Genomic DNA, 16,743 nt, shown 5'->3' with positions numbered 1-16,743 from the left:
CAACATCTGCTGCTTGAGTCATGACATTTTGGTGGTGAAATTGAAAATGTTTGCCATTGGGGGAAGAAACTTTTATCTAATGAATTAGATGTATCTTAAGGTCACAGAGCTCTTAAAATCAGAACTGTTTTCAAGGTCACACTCTTTAAAATGCTGCCTTTTAACTGTGTCAGAACTGTACCAGATCTAAAATACCATTTCTGTGTCGTAGTTTGGGAGCTGTTTATGTGTTTGCCAAACATACTCATGTTTGATTAAAATCATGCAAGTCATTAGCTGATTATCTCTCTACCTCGCCTCCATAGAATCCATCACTGCAGCACTAAGTAATTCCAGAAAAGACAAACCCAACTAGAGATCTCATTTGTTTCATCAACATTTTTCAGCCTCCAGTTTATTGATTAAAGACCTCACTGCTTGTGTCTGAGAAGGAGATATCCCATAGCTGGTGGGAGGGCTTTAGTGAGAAGAATGCTTTGGGGTTTTTAAAGGGCCTCTGTTGTTGAAATGCCCAGTTTTTTATCTGGGGCTGTCCCTTCTTGAGCCTTATCTTCTCCAGTAGTTTGAAGCAAAGGTTTTCATGTGTTTGTGATTGACCTGGCTTGTATCTGACACAGGGGAGACAACTCTGGATCTATCTGTGGGGATGTATTGCAGTAGATATAAATATAAAAATTCAGAATGGAGATGTCTCCAGTGTTTGCAGTATTGTATTTAACAGTGTCTGTTAACACCCTTGTGTTCTTACAGTGCTCCTTTGTGATATAAATAGTTCTTCTGATCAGTTATTGGGTGGCCTTCAACAAGCTCCCAGTGAAGCATGGCTAGAAGTTGTTCAGTTTGACATAGCTTTTTCTTAAAAGTAATACTTTTTTTTTTTTTTTTTTTTTTCCCCTGCCTTGGTGGTGGTAAATGTTGTTTGTTTTGTATAAAATACTTTATTTCACTTTTTTCTATGAACATATGTCCATGCAAATAATTTTGCCTTTGCATTTATAATATGTGTTTTGTGTTATTTATTGCAGCAAGCTCATTTTTCGATATATTAATTGATTCTGAAGGGAGTTTGGGTTACATATTTGGATGGATCAGTATAAATAATGACCTGTTGACTTACAGATGAATATGTATGCATAAATTAATACATATTTAAACCAAACAGAAATCAGGAAAATAGTAAAATTATCCAGAATATTAAAAAAATAATATTTTTTAGAAACTTTGTCAAAAATTGATGCTACCAACAAAATTTAGCACTATCAAATGGTAGGACTGAAGATGAGCTTTTACAATGCTTTGTTTTAATTTAGGTCATGATTGAGTCAAATTACCTATTAAGCTGTATGCACTAAGAACAATTTGTTGACTGTAGCTGAATTGTGGATTCAAGATGTTCTCATCAATTTTTAGAAAGTACTTTAAATATCAGAAATCTATAAGTTGCCCTCATCTTCAAAAATATCAACAAAAAAAAAAAAAGGCTGCTCACAAATAATGGATCTTAGAAGCTGAAGATTTTATATAAAAAATAAAAAAAGATCGAGAGAAAGAGAACTTCACCTTGTATTGAAACTACCTAAAAACCAGCATAGAAACAGAAATAAACCAGATCAAAATCTGATTTAATTGCTGGTAATAAATGAAGAACTCTCTGCCCTTTTGCTCTGTGATTGGTCATCTTATCTTTACCCTTTTGTAATGTCTGAGGGTTCAGTTTCCTTTCAAACCCCCTTCAATACCTATTGCCCCACAAAAATGCAAATATCTCTCAGAACTGCATTAACATGACATTGCCTTACAATTGCCTTTTGTCAAAATTTTAGCTTTTTTTCCTAATGGCTTTCAAAGACTGGTTTAAGTAAGACAAATAGTGCAGCAGCAAAGTTCTTTAAAGTTGTATTATTTTCTATGCACTCAGATAAGCCCTGGACTAATTTTAGTGAATGAGGAATTAGCAGGATTGTTCTCAGACAGTTACCTTGCTCAACACATGCTTTAACAGCCATTACTTGCTGAAAGCTCCATTTACTGTTTGGTCTATCAAGGTAATGTACAACTGCTATAAAACATGGTAATTTATCTTTCTGTAAAATATTTGCCATGTGTTTTCTTTTTGCATAATTAGTGCTGTGGGTACTTGGCACCCCCTCCTGGCAAGAACACTTGCATATGCAAATGAAGTAAAAGCTTTATTAATGCTAATGAAGTAAGTCCTAAATAAATATATTTCTTCTGCTCTTTTTATCTGCAAAGTCTTCTGCTCTTTTGACTTACTGTATTTTAGATGATTAACTTAAAATTACATATGGAAATGTCAAGGCTTTATTTCATCTCTCCTTTTAATGACTATGCTAATGAGGCAGAGGGCAGTGAATCTGAGAGGAAAACGTGTGCTTGAATTTATTTTGAAAACTAGAAATAAACAAGAACACTTCAATTGTGACATTAACCTCAGGTATGATACCTCATTTAAAATGAATGAGGGGTTCAATTGCCAAACTTCTGTAGTTCAAAGCACATTTGGAGATCCTTTGTCCTGCTGAGCATTTTTCTCTGAAGGAAGGGAACTGTGGTTGAGCATTGCCCACCAAGCTGAGTCCACAGAAGAATTGGAGTTACCTAGAAGACTTGGTTAAACTGTCTTCCTCCTAAGCTGGTGCTGCACACTGGATTTTTCTCTGGGATTTTTTAATTTAAATTATTTGATTCAGACTATTCTTCAAAGGGAAAAAAAATAGTATTAGTTGCTCTGAAGGTATTCTACTGAACTAGTTAACATTTTCCATTATCAATTTCTGGGTGTTCACTCCACTTAAATATGGATTAATGCATTAATGGATTAATGCATGTCCTCTAGTTCCAAAAGTGATACTCCATCTGAAAGCTTTTGTTCCCATCTCAGAGAAGGGGAATGGAGAATGCAGCCAGGAAATAAAGGCAGATTGACCAAACAGGGAAAAATACAGTTTTACTTATGAAGACTGGATATACTCAATAAAAATTTTGTGAGCTCTAGAGACCACTACAACATTATAAATGGAACATTGTAAATGGAGCAAGGCTAAGTTCAGCAGAGAAGTTTCTTCATCAATTTTCTCAGTGAAATACAATGAACATGTTCTAATATCAAAGGCAATTTAAAATTATGAGTATCAAGGATTAGATATTACTGGCCCTTTTTGGGAATAGCCACTTGGCTGTATCTGAAGGAGGAAATAAGAGAAAGAAAAGAAGAAATAATGAGAAAATCATATGTTTTATAGGGGCATTATTCCTCTACCATTGTTTTTCATGTGGAACAGTAAAAGGCCCAGTAGCTTTATAGTGAATAAATTGAGAGGGGAGATAAAAGATATTTCCTCTCTCTGGTTCTTATTCTGTTATCACTAATCTGGCATGCAGCTAATATTTGAGTCAGTATGAAAGCCCTGCACACAAGCAATGCATTTTCTTATCCAGAAGCAAATATATTGGAAATTTGATATATCACTGTGCTAAAACTCGATTTTTTTTCACATGCTTATTTGTGTGGGTGTATATATATTTATTTACATACAGTCCCACAAAGACACAGAGAGAACCAAGTATAGACACACATATTTGACAGGAGCAGTCCTAAGGACTTTTCCATGCAGCAGCCTGCAGGGAGCAATGAAAACAGCAATATGCACCTCTCATCATGTTGTTCAACATGTCTGTGTGTAACAAAGCATATCTGAATATTCACACTTCTGTCTGTTAGCTAATATTAACTGCAAGCCCAATGGCTCATAAAACAGGGCTGCTGTGCTTCTCGTGTGAAAAATGTGTGGCTTTCTGTAATGCAGAAAGATGAAAATTATATTTCAGAAGTCTAAAATTCTTTGAAATAGCCACCCATAAAAACTGTGAAGCAGAAGTTGAAGTCTGATTGATCCTCAACTAAACTGGAGTTGGAAAAGACTGGGTTTTATTATGGACTATATCTCTACGTAACTCCAAAATCCTGCCCAAAACCACTGCATGCTTACCTGTGTTCCTGGACTATATAATCATGTAGTCATTTCATATTTAGTGATATAAAAAGGGTACACCACAAGATGGGATGGCAGAATTGTGATATCCATCTTTTAGTATTGTAATGTAAATGACAGTTTTATCTGGCAAATAGAACAAAAAGACCCAAGAAAGCAGCTATATCTTATGCTTCCTAACACCTTGGAAAAGGAACATTGCAAATAGGAAGGCCCCAAAATGTCAAAACAGAAGAGTTCATAGATCTCTAATGCCTTTCTGGTTCAGGTTCTATGCCAGAGTTGTTCTAATCAACTGTAAACACAACTTTTATTTACCTTTCATAAAATGTTTGAAAGAAGACTTATAAAAGACTTAGGAGTTTCTGTGATGCTACCAGTGCTACAGAGTTCTGCTAGGAATAGGCTGAAATGGCAAAAACAACTTGACATAAACTCCACTGAGCTCTTGCTCTCTGCCAGGGTTCCTCCACCTCGTCCTTTTATAGCTTCTGTTTGCTGTATGTTAAAATCTGTTTTCTCATTTGCCACATAACATCCATCAGAAATATAGACTGGTTTCTGCCAGTGGAAGTGACTGTGACTGTCCTCCTTTGCAAGGCTGAACAACTTTGGGCATGTTCAGTTCTCCTGGCTATTTCTCTCTATTTTAGCCAAGTTCCTCTTAAAAAAATACATTAAATTCCATCATCACCAGCCCATAAATGTTTCTTTTTCCCTACAGAGGGGTTATGACTTCCCCACTGTGTTTGTGCTGAAAGATCAGAGCTGGTTAAACTTTTGTTGCACTGTGTTAAAGTGACTTAGGCTTTCATGTTGACTCAGCCTGAACCAGACAGTGAAATGCCAAGAACTGCTTGTGGATGTGTAGTTGTGGGGAATGTATCCCTACTGGCAGCTTCAAGGCCCAGAGAATAAGGATTGAAAAAGTCATGTGTCAGAGAAAACAGAGCATTGATTTTCTTCTTGGTTTATGGCAGGTGACAGATCATTTCCAGAAATAGAAGTGAAAAGTTTTGTGTGGAAGGAAAGCAAATAGTTATTTTCAAGTGTTGTTTCCCAGATGCTGAACTGTCCCAAACAGATGTGCTCTTCTAAGAGCTAGTCAAAATTTCCTGATTTTTCCTGGTCTCATTCTTAATGAGATATTTTAGGACAAACTGTGTTTCTTGCATTGGATGTACTATGTGGAGTCTATACAGGTGGATGTGATTCACTAAAATTTTGGCCCATCATAAAAACAACAGGCAACTTGTACCCTGTGTGCAGTGGGGAGAGGAAGGCACGTGCCCCATACAGCAATCACAGCTGAAAATACAAACCTTTGTGTTCAACTCTGCTTGGGTTTCTCATGTAGGAGATACTCGGAGGCATCCTGCTCTATTGTATTTCATATAAAGTTCTCAGGGATTGCCCTAAAAATAGTAGACTTTAGTGTACTACAGTAAGTATGACTGGGTAGTAGTATGACTTTACAGCTCAGAATTTTAGATTCTGTATCTTTTTACTTTTGTCCTTGAAGTTATAATGCTACTTTCTTACATTTTGTCAAAGGAAACAGATGCCAAGCCCTTTACAATTTCCTTAGTTATTTTTTCTGTCTCCCAACATTGTGTTTTTTTTCTTCTGAAGTAATTAGGTTGAAATTTTTTCAGTTTAGCTTGTTATGGATTGATCAGTCTGAGCATAATTGAATGCTTGATATCAGTGTAAGATGAGCCTGAAATAACCAGAGATCATTTTAAAAGATTTTATGGTAAGGACAGATTATGATTTTGTTATAAGCTCCATGCTGGCTCATTAGTCAGAAGCAATCAGTAAGAGTGAGGAAGGAGGAGTGTGAATTCCTAAGCATGCACTGTTTTTTGGGGTAAGTCTGTTCTTCACATCACTTAGAGATCAAAGATCTGAGGAGCCCAGTACTCAGTGACATTTTGCACAGTGCTGCAGCCAGCAGAGCTCTTCAGGCAGCTCCATGGGAGGAAGCAGCAGATCCAAACCATCAGCTTGGAGGCAAGGGAGACTTGCTGTGATCTGTACAGCAGATTTATGAAGCAGCTTTCTGCATAGGTCGTAGTTCAGATATTATATGTGATTTTATTTATATACCATATTACACTATATTTGCTCTCCTGGGTAAGCTGTCATGGGATGAGACAGGGTGTGAATTTAGTGAGCATCATGATCCAATATCATTGGAAAGGCAACATAATTAATGTGTGTTGAAACAAAAGAGGGCAACGCTTCCCTGCATTTATTGGAAATCAAGGACATAAATAAGCATCAGAGTTACCATGGAGTTGCTGATAGTCTGAGTTCATGGCCTGGTTTATGCCATGGCATTAGTAACTAATCTTATAGCTGCATTATGAGTGCATCCTTGCTATTGTTTACAGTAGATTTATAAACTATCTAAATAGCAATTAAATATAATGGCCTTGTAGATTGTTTGTGGTTGTTCAGAAACGATTGTGCTAACACATTACTGTGATGCAGTGGCATTAATCTAGACAAAAGAAAAGAGTGGTGCTTCAGTGTTCTGTTCTTCCTGCTTCTGTTCTTCTGGCAGCTTGATTAACGCAAAAAATAAAATTAACATATTGTAACTGACACCTGAAAAAGGTAGTGTATGACATTGGGGTGACTGTGCTCCATGTCTCCTGATCAACAGCTACTTCCCCTCTCCCTCAATTACAACATCGTCTAAACGTTTGAAAGCTTCCTCTGAAAGAATTGTTGCGCAGGTCAATCACAACCTTTAGAAAATTAGTACCTTTAAGAGTGAATATAGTTCTTATTGCCTACAATTATAATAATTTTGTTATTATCTATTATTTGGTTTCTGCCTCATTTGCAATGTGTCTGATGATTTTTGGAACATGGATAGTGTAAGGGCAGATTTTTGTCCACTGCCAGGCATTGTTTGGTAAATTTAATGAGCATTTCATTTTTAATTTTTTTTTTTTGTACCAGTACAGATTTACCCGAAAAGGAGGAAAAAAAAAAAAAAAAGACAAAAAGCAAAAAACAAAACCAAAAAAACCATCTGCAGAGAAGAGATCAGAGCCATTATGCACTCCTGGAGATTTGCAAAGCAGCTGTATTGCAATCCAGATCAGACATTGTAGCCTGCAATCCTGTCTGTGAGAGCTCACTATCTAAATAGACTAGAGATATTACAAAGGGGAAAGGAATAGGAAATAAAGCTGCTTTGCAATACAATCCCATAAAACTTTTCTTGAAATTGTCATCCTCTAACATATGTGATCCATATAGAAAATTTGTAAGATGTGAGAAAAAAATAAGAGGCTTTTGGAAGAAGCCTGAGTAATTGTAACTTGCCAAATCACTAATGAATATTCTAACATTCTAAAATCCACACCTATAAAAGCTTGATAAACCCCTTTTCTATTGTTTATATTATCTGAAATATAATGAGTTTTGTTAGTTTTAGAGATGGCTGCTGTAAGAAAGACATTAGCAGGGTAATCAGTCTCACCAGTGAAATGCATTGTGAGTGTTTGGGTGGTAGTTTGCCACCTGGCATTTCACTTGCCTCTCAATGAGTGAGTCTCCTCTTCATTATCATGGAGCTTCTTCCACAGCTGATTACTGTGGGCAAGAATGGCAGACACTGAACCTTGATTTTGCTCCTTTTCCAGAAATGTGCAAAGTACCTCCCAGAAATGTGGTTTGTCATTCTGATTTTGTGTTTCATGATTTTGTACACAATGTGTGTACAGTTCACCTGTGTGCAGCAGTAAATCAACTCCTGCTTTGGAAATACTCCAGAGCATTGTCACAGGAAGGCTGGTGGTGTACATGTTGTCCTGACCATGGGCAGTTGGGGTGACCCCTGTGCCAGCAGAGTTATGAGTCAAAATAAGCCAAATTTCATCACACCACCAGGTCAGCACAGGAAAAGCCACCTCTGTCCTGCTCCCAGACAGGGCCCTGAAGGGTTCCTGTGGCTCTCTCCACTATGTGCCCATGGCTCTTGGCCACAGAGGAGCTTTGGTACAGACCAAAGGAGGTTTGGATTGCCATCATGGAACTTCTGGCTTGGTATAGCAAACAACTGTTCCTGTTCAACACTCTGTGTCCACTCCTTCTGGATGATGTTTTCTTCCCCAAAGGAGCATTTATCTTTCCTGAGAAAGGAAAAAAATAATAAAAAAGCGGTTACACTGTTGCTGCCTTGGCACACAAAATACATAATCTAAACTACACCTTGTTTATCAGCAGGAATCTGCTTCAAGTAAATAAGATTTTGGCAAGGGAAAAAAGCAGGAAGGGGTGCTCATCTTCTGTAACAGTGGGTATAATAATGGTTTGACAATCTCAGTTTAAGTCTGTGAATCCCTGGAGTATAGTAAGTGAAATCACAGATGACAAGGAAATGTTTGCTCAGTTTGAACTTGAAAAAGAGAGCAGATATTACACTGTGACTAAAAATTATGTAATCAGAGGCTCTCAGAAAAAAATTGCCTATCAGAACTTTGGACGATGCTGAATGGTGATAGAGAAAAAGTTAAGCCAGGTATTTATTTGAAAGATATTGCATTGATAGATCCTATGGGTAATTTGCAGTATTTTTTAAATTGCTGAAAACTAATTGTAAATTTCTGAAGTGGAACTATTTCTATAATTTTTCAGATCTGTGAACCAGAAGGTAGAAACAAATACTTAAAATACTTGAATGAAAACCAAACTATCTACCTTAACAGCAACTGTTGAAACTGGCAACCCAATTGTCCCAATGTGAATGCAGGACTTTGAATTTAGGTTCTTCGTGCAATCCAAAACTAATTCTAATATTACAAGTCAAAGGAAATGCATGGATATCTGAATTTTTCCATAATTGTAGTGAAAGCAACAGTAGGAATTGAGACCACTTTTTTAGAATAAAAATGACTTAAAAATAATTCTAAAATGAATTATTTTATTATGGCAGTTATTTATTTTTCTATTACCATTTTTTGTTCTGAACTTTCCATATGTTCTAGAGCAATGTTTATGTGTGCACACATGTTATCATGCACTATAAACTTAGCACTGTCCTTGAAACTGGAGAAGCTGTGGTTTCATCTCTAAAGAGCAAAGTATAATATTTGCAGGGCAACGAAGAAAATATTCTTTATTTGACCTAGTTCGGCTCATTAATAGCTGATATTATTTGTATTAATGGTTGTTAGTGAAAAATCATATTTCATCTGGACATGTTAGTGAATGATCTGACTGGGGGCGGCTGCATTTGGCCCTGGCTAATGTATGGTAAGACAGGAGACAGAACAAATGGTAAGAGGCAAGCGCAGATGGAAAAGCATCTTGAAGCTTTTGAAGAATTAATTACCCAGCTAATTGGCTGGCAGTGTCACCGTGAGGGCTGGGATTTTGCTGAGTGCTGGGGCAGCAGCGCTGTGGGGCCGGCGTGAGGTGCAGCCATGGCGGTGTGAGGCACTGACATGGCTCCTCTGTGCAGGGCCTGTGTGAGGCGCAGCCATGGCGGTGTGAGGTGCTGGGCTGGCTCCTCTGTGCAGGGTGTGTGAGAGGCGCAGCCATGGCGCTGTGAGGCACTGACATGGCTCCTCTGTGCAGGGCCGGCGTGAGGTGCAGCCATGGCAGTGTGAGGTGCAGCCATGGCGGTGTGAGGCACTGACATGGCTCCTCTGTGCAGGGCCTGTGTGAGGCGCAGCCATGGCGGCGTGAGGCGCTGGCCCGGCTCCCCTGTGCGGGGCACAGCGCTGCTTTTAGTTTGTGAAAGGCTGCAATGCTCTCACCTCTGCAGGGAGCGTGAGGGAAGCTCAGCTCTGCTGCAGGGAGCGCTGGGCTCTGGGCTGAGCTGGCCCAGCTCACCAGCTCTGCAGCAAAAACCTCTCCTCAACGCCTGAAGGGCTCCTGCTGGGCATGATCAGGAATTCCTTAGTCTTGTCATAGCTCATATTTTCAGCGTGAAAGGTAAGGAAGACTGTCATGTTGTCTGGGCTGTTAAGTGGGAGTGCTGAAGTTGTTCCCAATTGGAGTAGTTATTTATCCATTTATCGGTCAAATTCTCTGGAAGAATCTGATGATTTTCTCTCATCGCGGATAGAACTCTCATCTGTACAGAAAGAGACCAGTGGTTGTTGTACGGATTTTTTTCCTAACCAAAGATGTATGCATATAGGTGACTTCTTTGGTTTTTCTTTCAGCTTTAGGGTTTGGTTGGCACCTTCCTTGAACAGGGTGTTCCTCCTGATGAGTCCACGGAATGGCAAACAACACCTGTAACCACACTGCACAGTTCCTTTCCTTCCAGTCTGTTCCAGTGTCCAGCCAGCACCTGGGGGAAGAACCTGCTAATACCCAACCTAAACCTCCCCTGAGACAACTTGAGGCCGTTCCCTTTGGTCCTGTCCCAGATCACTGCTCAGAACAGATCAATGTCTGTCCCTCTTCTTCTCCTCACAAGGAATTTGTAGCTGCAGTGAAGTTTCCCCTCAGTCTCCTCTTCTCTAGACTGAGCAGACCAGCTCTGCATTTCTTCCACCTGAAAAACCTGGGCTCTAGAGTGAGAACCTGGGCTCTAGAGTGGATAACCTGGGCTCTAGAGTGGATAGCCTGGGCTCTAGAGTGAGAACCTGGGCTCTAGAGTGGATAGCCTGGGCTCTAGAGTGGGAACCCGGGCTCTAGAGTGGATACCCTGGGCTCTAGAGTGGATAGCCTGGGCTCTAGAGTGGATACCCTGGGCTCTAGAGTGAGAACCTGGGCTCTAGAGTGGATACCCTGGGCTCTAGAGTGGGAACCTGGGCTCTAGAGTGGATAGCCTGGGCTCTAGAGTGGGAACCTGGGCTCTAGAGTGGATAGCCTGGGCTCTAGAGTGGATAGCCTGGGCTCTAGAGTGAGAACCTGGGCTCTAGAGTGGATAGCCTGGGCTCTAGAGTGGGAACCTGGGCTCTAGAGTGGATAGCCTGGGCTCTAGAGTGGATAGCCTGGGCTCTAGAGTGGATAGCCTGGGCTTTAGCTGCAAGCAGTGCTGCTGCTGCCCAGCTGGAGCAGAAAAGGCTAGTGCTGTCACTGACACTGCCCTGCAATCAGAGGAGGGATTCACTGTGGATGTGCCATGCAGGAGGCTTCAGTGGAGCACCAAAAGGGAAAAAGTGGAGTATTTTTCTGTAATTTAGCAGCTTTTCTCTGCCTGTAGTGTTCAAAATGATTAAAGACACTCGGGGGGCCTCTGCAGCTACTGGCACTAGGTTTGCTGTTCAGCTGGGAGTGGATGTCTCTGTTTTCACATCTGTCTGCCATCTGCAACTAACTCAGACTGGGGGCTCTGCTCCAGACCTCAGCCTGAAAGAAGGTCCTGTAATTGTGAAACATGTTGCAAACAGTAAATAAGTGTTTTGGAAAGAATTAATTTAGAAGAAGGTTTATGAAAAAATGGTTTAGAGGATGCCAAATGTGGAAGAATGAGATGGATAAGTGCTGAGGTAGAATATTAGAGCAAGCAGGGCCTCAAATTCTTCACAGTCAGTAGAAATAAATGTGATCATTACCAAGAATTAATCTCACTAATCCAAAACATTCTTGCAGGTGTTTTTCATTAATTGTAGAATACTTAATAAAATAATTAAGGAAATTCTGTGAGGTTTTTCTCTGGTTTAAGACTTGATGTGAAAAATCTCTAAGAAAACAGAAAGATAATTTTGAAGGTAGTAGATTTTGACATTTATCCCCATTTATGGCATTTTTAGCTGAGAGTCTCAGCTAAAAATAGTTTTAAATTTTTTAAGAATACTCATGAAAGATGGGTAGAAGACGTTAAAAAAAGCATAATAATAATTTCCACATACACTAGCATATCCTGGTTCCACTTTGTGCCTTTTTTAATTTACTTTCTTATCATCATACCTGAAAGCTGTGGGAGCTTTTTTGGGCACAAAGCCACTGATGTATTCTTGAAAATACCTGTCTGATATACAGTTAGCAACCCCTTTTTTAGCAGTTTGGGAAGATTCAGTAGTTGCAGTCAACATTTTAGTACTTGTGATGTAGTAAATAGACCCAAGTGTATACTAAGAAAAGCCTTTTACTATTACTTGCTCCCATATACCTGAGTGGAGAGAGACTGGCAAGGGAAATTTTGGTTTATGTGATGTTGCTGAAAATACAGTATACAAAGTGATGAAGTGTGTGAAGTCCCCTTCCTGGAAACTTTTGGGAACATCTTTATTTCTACTCACTGAAGTCAGGTAAGACAAATGTGTTTGCAAGATTGTGCTCCAAGGAATTGTTTGTTTTTGTTTGTTCTGATCAATTATTTTTATCCCAAGGTCATGATTTGTTATCTACTTTGCAGTGTTTGAGAGTTTCAGTCTCTCTTGTAGGAAAAGTAACTGTCTGAGTTCTCTCACTGCCACTTTCACTCAATATTGAAAACCAAATTGTGGCTCATAAATTCAACCTCAAGGTATTCTTGTACTGCAAGTCATCAGCAGGAGCAGCTGCCCCTTAAAAAATACAAGTTTTCATCTAGTCTATGTGTTTTTGAAAAAAAAAAAAAGATTGGAAATAAATTTTCATGTAGCATAAAGCAGAATTTTAAGGAGGTTCCATCAGAAAGCATTGGAGGCAATGTTTAAACTGAGCAAAGAAGAGAAAAATACATGAAGCAAAGAAAAGGATCTTGGGTATTGTGCAGGGAGAGGAGAGCTTGGCATTTAAGGACTTCCCTTCCTCTGGGGGCTGGATTTTTTTGCATTTTTCAGCTGAGGAATAGTTCCATTTCTACTCTTAAGTTGAGGGCTCTTGATAATTCACACAAAATAAAGTCAGTGTCTGTTTTCCTCCTAAAGCCACTTCACATTTGACACCACCATGTATGTGCAAGCCCAAGATGAAAGCAAGCAAGATCTACTCACAGTCTCGGGAACAGAATTAATTTCAAGGGGTGATCTCTTAAAATTTCAGTATTTCAGAGCAATGTGTAAGGTACATTGGTATCATATAAGTGTTGTGATTATACTGGGAAGAAGAATTCACAGTGAGTCTGCCTTTTGGAAATGCCTTTCTTGGCTGCAAACCCATGGGAGGTTGGGCTTTGTGGCTGCACCAAGTGCTTGTGCTTAACTGAACGCACTGCCTGCATTCACTGAGAGAGTGTGAGAGCCTCTCCGGCCATGGCTCAGTGGCCTTCACTGTAATGTCATCACTCCTGTTGCACCCCTGCTGCCTGTTTCACTGCAGAAATCAACATTTTAACTCCCAGGTCCTTATTTCCAAGTGGGTTAAATAGTTAGAGATGAGCCCTTTGGCATGGTCAGGGATGGAGGGGAATGCAGTCCCAGAAATTCCTGTGGGAAGTGGCACTTCCTGAGATACAACAAATATTCAAAATTGCAGATGAGATTAAATGACTGACCATAATGGTGAATCTTTCTATGATTTACAGGCATGGTGATATTGCTCTTTTGGAATGCTGCAGGCAATGAGTGCAGAGCCATACTTGCCAGAACCAAGCACTCACCCATGTGCACTTATGTGCAGTTTAGTTGTGTTGCATAAATGGTCTGCAAAGGAACATGAATTCTTCCTTCTTAATGTTAAATTCAAGTAATCAGTGGGCTCAAGGCTTGCTAGAGAGAGAGCTGCTGTGTGACTTTGAAGTTTTTAATGAACTTTAAAATGTTCCAGTAGGTACATTCAAGAAAAAAATGGGGGTTTGGAGCAGCTTTCAAAGTTGAAGGAGCATGTGTCAGGAGTGATGAGGAAAGAAGGGAATCTTTGGATGATAGAATAGACTAAGAATGTGAAAGTGTTCAGAGGGTGGCTGGGAACTGGTTGAGGATGGAGACAAAGCTGCTTTATGATATGAATGAGAAATAAAGATGATGCAGCCACAATCAGTGGCACAACAGTGACTATCCTTCAGAGATATTTACTTATCTCAGATCTGTCAAATGGAATTAGCAATGCCTGCTAAGTATTAATAGCAGGATTAAAAACCTTCTCAGGGCTCAGTCATAAAACAAGTAATTCTTAATCCTGTACTTTGTCACTGATCACTTTAAATGAAAGTTTTCACTGCAGACAAGACAATGTGGGTACCTTCCCCATTAAGAACAGTAACAGCCTGAGAAGGGGGGAGAGAAGCAAAAATCATATTCCAGATCTTCAAAAATTAATTAGATTGACTTATTTTAATTTAGAAAAATTAAATAAAATAGAATCACTTGACCAAGCAGGCTTTTTTGGTAACTTCTTGAAAGCTGCTGTTTGTATAAGAAGAGATTGTCAGCTGTAAGAAGTTGCTTCATAGGAAGCAGTATTCATCAGTGATTCACTATTTAGGCTACCTGTAATGGGGTCTGATATCAACAGCTGACATAAATAACAAATATTTGGTTAAATTACTTTAGTTTTCTTGGTTAAGCAGTTAACCATGCCTTAGTTTTGCTCATATTTATTTCTTTTACATTAGAAATAAAAGTACATTTTGGGTTATTTAAACTGGTTCAACTATTTTTGCTTCAGTTTTGAGCTCACTGCTGAGCTTTGAATTCTGACTATAAAGGACTTACTTCCAAGTCACCCCCAGTTCCCAGTAATGGTTAAAATCATTGCATTGCTCATGGTATAAAAAACCCTCAGTTTTATAGCTTTCTGCAGCAGAAATAATGAAATGGCTACTGTTAAAAATCATTAGTTTGGGGACTCATAGGGAAATCTATTTCTGATGGTAATTTAGAAGCAAAGGGAACAGCAGTAATAGTGATAATAAAACTTTGCTCTTTGGTTAGTGTTTTCCCATAAGTCGTTTATTATAGAAGTATGAGAAAATGATAAATGACCAGGCTTTTTAAATAGTCTTTGGTGGAAAGATATTTACTTCCTGTACACTCCCTGAGACACTGTATATCAGTGTACAGTGCTGAAATGGTGTAACAAAAATTTCTGTGGTATCCTGCCACAGATGCATTTTCTCAGTGGGACTTGAGCTGGTGCATAATCTTGCTGTTGCTTTGATTTTTGTGTTAAACTGTGGAAGTGCACACATGGCCATTGTGATTTATTGCACTTTGTCATGAAACCTGGATCTCAGCCCCACAAAACGAGTGAACTTGATATCCTTTGCAATAAAGTGAGCTGGGAATGAAGAGCAGACAAGGCTAATGAGTGGTAGTCAAGAAGGAAACAGGAGGATGAGGAGCCCAGACTTGAAAAATAAAGAGCATTTATATAGTACACTTGAGGTAAAACACTGGTGTGTCTGTCAGAAGTCGTCAGCAAGCTGAGAAAAGTTAACTGCAGGCTGCTGTTTGTTTTGGCTTCTTCAGTGTGTTCTCACCCCATGATATAAAACTGTAACTTATATTTATGATGTATGTACTATCCTGTATGTCCTTGCAGAAGTGTATTTCATTTCACAGTTAGAAAACCAGATGAAAATTTCTTTATTCATACAGCTGCTATAAAACTTGTCTCCTGTATGATTTTGAGGAATATAATTATATTTTTTAACATGAATAGAAATACTTCAACTGAAAAGCTATTTCAAAGGAAGGATTTGCTTGCCATAAGTATTAAAAGTTTGTTTAGTTTGTCCAATTTGATAATAAAATTGAATATGAAGACAATGTTGGTGGAAACTTATGCCGAGTTATTCTGCAGACTGTTCTGAGCCTGAGGAAATTCTGTATTCATTGCTGAACATTCATTTATATCTACCTACCAAAATGTTGGTTTTTCTCTCCATTTCTCTTACCTCATCCAGATTTATATATTTGAAAATAACATCTACTATCAGCCTGATGTAAAGAGCAGCTCATTGCGCCTGACATCCTCAGGAAAAGAAGGAATTATTTTTAATGGAATTGCAGACTGGTTATATGAAGGTAAGGTGGATGAATATATGTGTTTATTAAAACAAATGAAAGGTCCTTGTTCAGACCCAACAGCACAAATCTGCTCATTTCAGAAAATACTGAGGGTGGGTTTGTTCCTTTCCCTTCTCATTTCCCTGCAAGATTGCCTTTGTATCTGTTCATTCTTTGTATTGGCTGCTGGTTTGCATGTAGCAGTGCTTTCTGAGAAAGATGAATTCATTTCAAACCAGAATGCAGCAAATGGACACTTGGTAGCATGTAAAAGTGAGCAGGGAATGGGGTCAGTTTGCTGCTTTTGGGGGCAACAGTGATGATCCATTTACAGTTAAAACATCCCCATAGAAGAGGGAACCCAAATTTGACTTCAGCCTGTCTTCTACAGCCAGTACCACAGAATGTCCCTCTCTGCACCCAAAATGCTTTTAAATGATAATGATAAATTTAAGGAAAGAAACATTGAAAAAAGGGAGCAGATTATCTAGATTGGTATAGCAGCTTAAAATAAATACACATTTCAACCACTCTTCCTTGGGATTCATGTTAAATACTCAGTTACCTGAAGTATAGAATTTCTTGTGTGAAGAGTTTTTTTAGGAATGGTGTTAATGCCATACACCATTCAACTTCACCTTAAAAATGGTCTATTCACACCTCTTGGCATTGCAGTACTTCTGACCAAACAGCTCACCATGGTATTTTTTATTTTAAATCTCTGCACAAGTGAACTCTGAAGTTAGAATGGTAATTTGCATCCCTGTTAGATACTTGCCTACTTCCAAGGTTTCCATTAGTGTTTAAAATGTTTTAATGTGGCAGCACATTTCAAAACAAAAGAACATTTTTTAAATGGAGTATCATTTTATATG

The 16,743-nt window shown here is 38.9% G+C and overlaps 1 protein-coding gene across 6 annotated transcripts in view; it reads left to right on the top strand.

The window, feature by feature from the left end:
* Positions 1–16,743, top strand: part of DPP10 (dipeptidyl peptidase like 10) — a 445,885-nt gene that overhangs the window by 389,042 nt on the left and 40,100 nt on the right. For all 6 annotated transcript variants that reach the window (XM_079310523.1, XM_079310525.1, XM_079310524.1 and 3 more), the window contains one exon: positions 15,766–15,886. In XM_079310523.1, coding sequence (XP_079166649.1) covers positions 15,766–15,886 — 121 coding nt within the window. The remainder of the gene's footprint in view (positions 1–15,765; positions 15,887–16,743) is intronic.

The sequence above is a fragment of the Erithacus rubecula genome, assembly GCF_903797595.1.
Source record: "Erithacus rubecula genome assembly, chromosome: 8".
NCBI lineage: Eukaryota > Metazoa > Chordata > Aves > Passeriformes > Muscicapidae > Erithacus > Erithacus rubecula.
The sequence above is the reverse complement of the archived record's forward strand: the minus strand, read 5'-3'. Positions and strand labels throughout refer to the sequence as shown.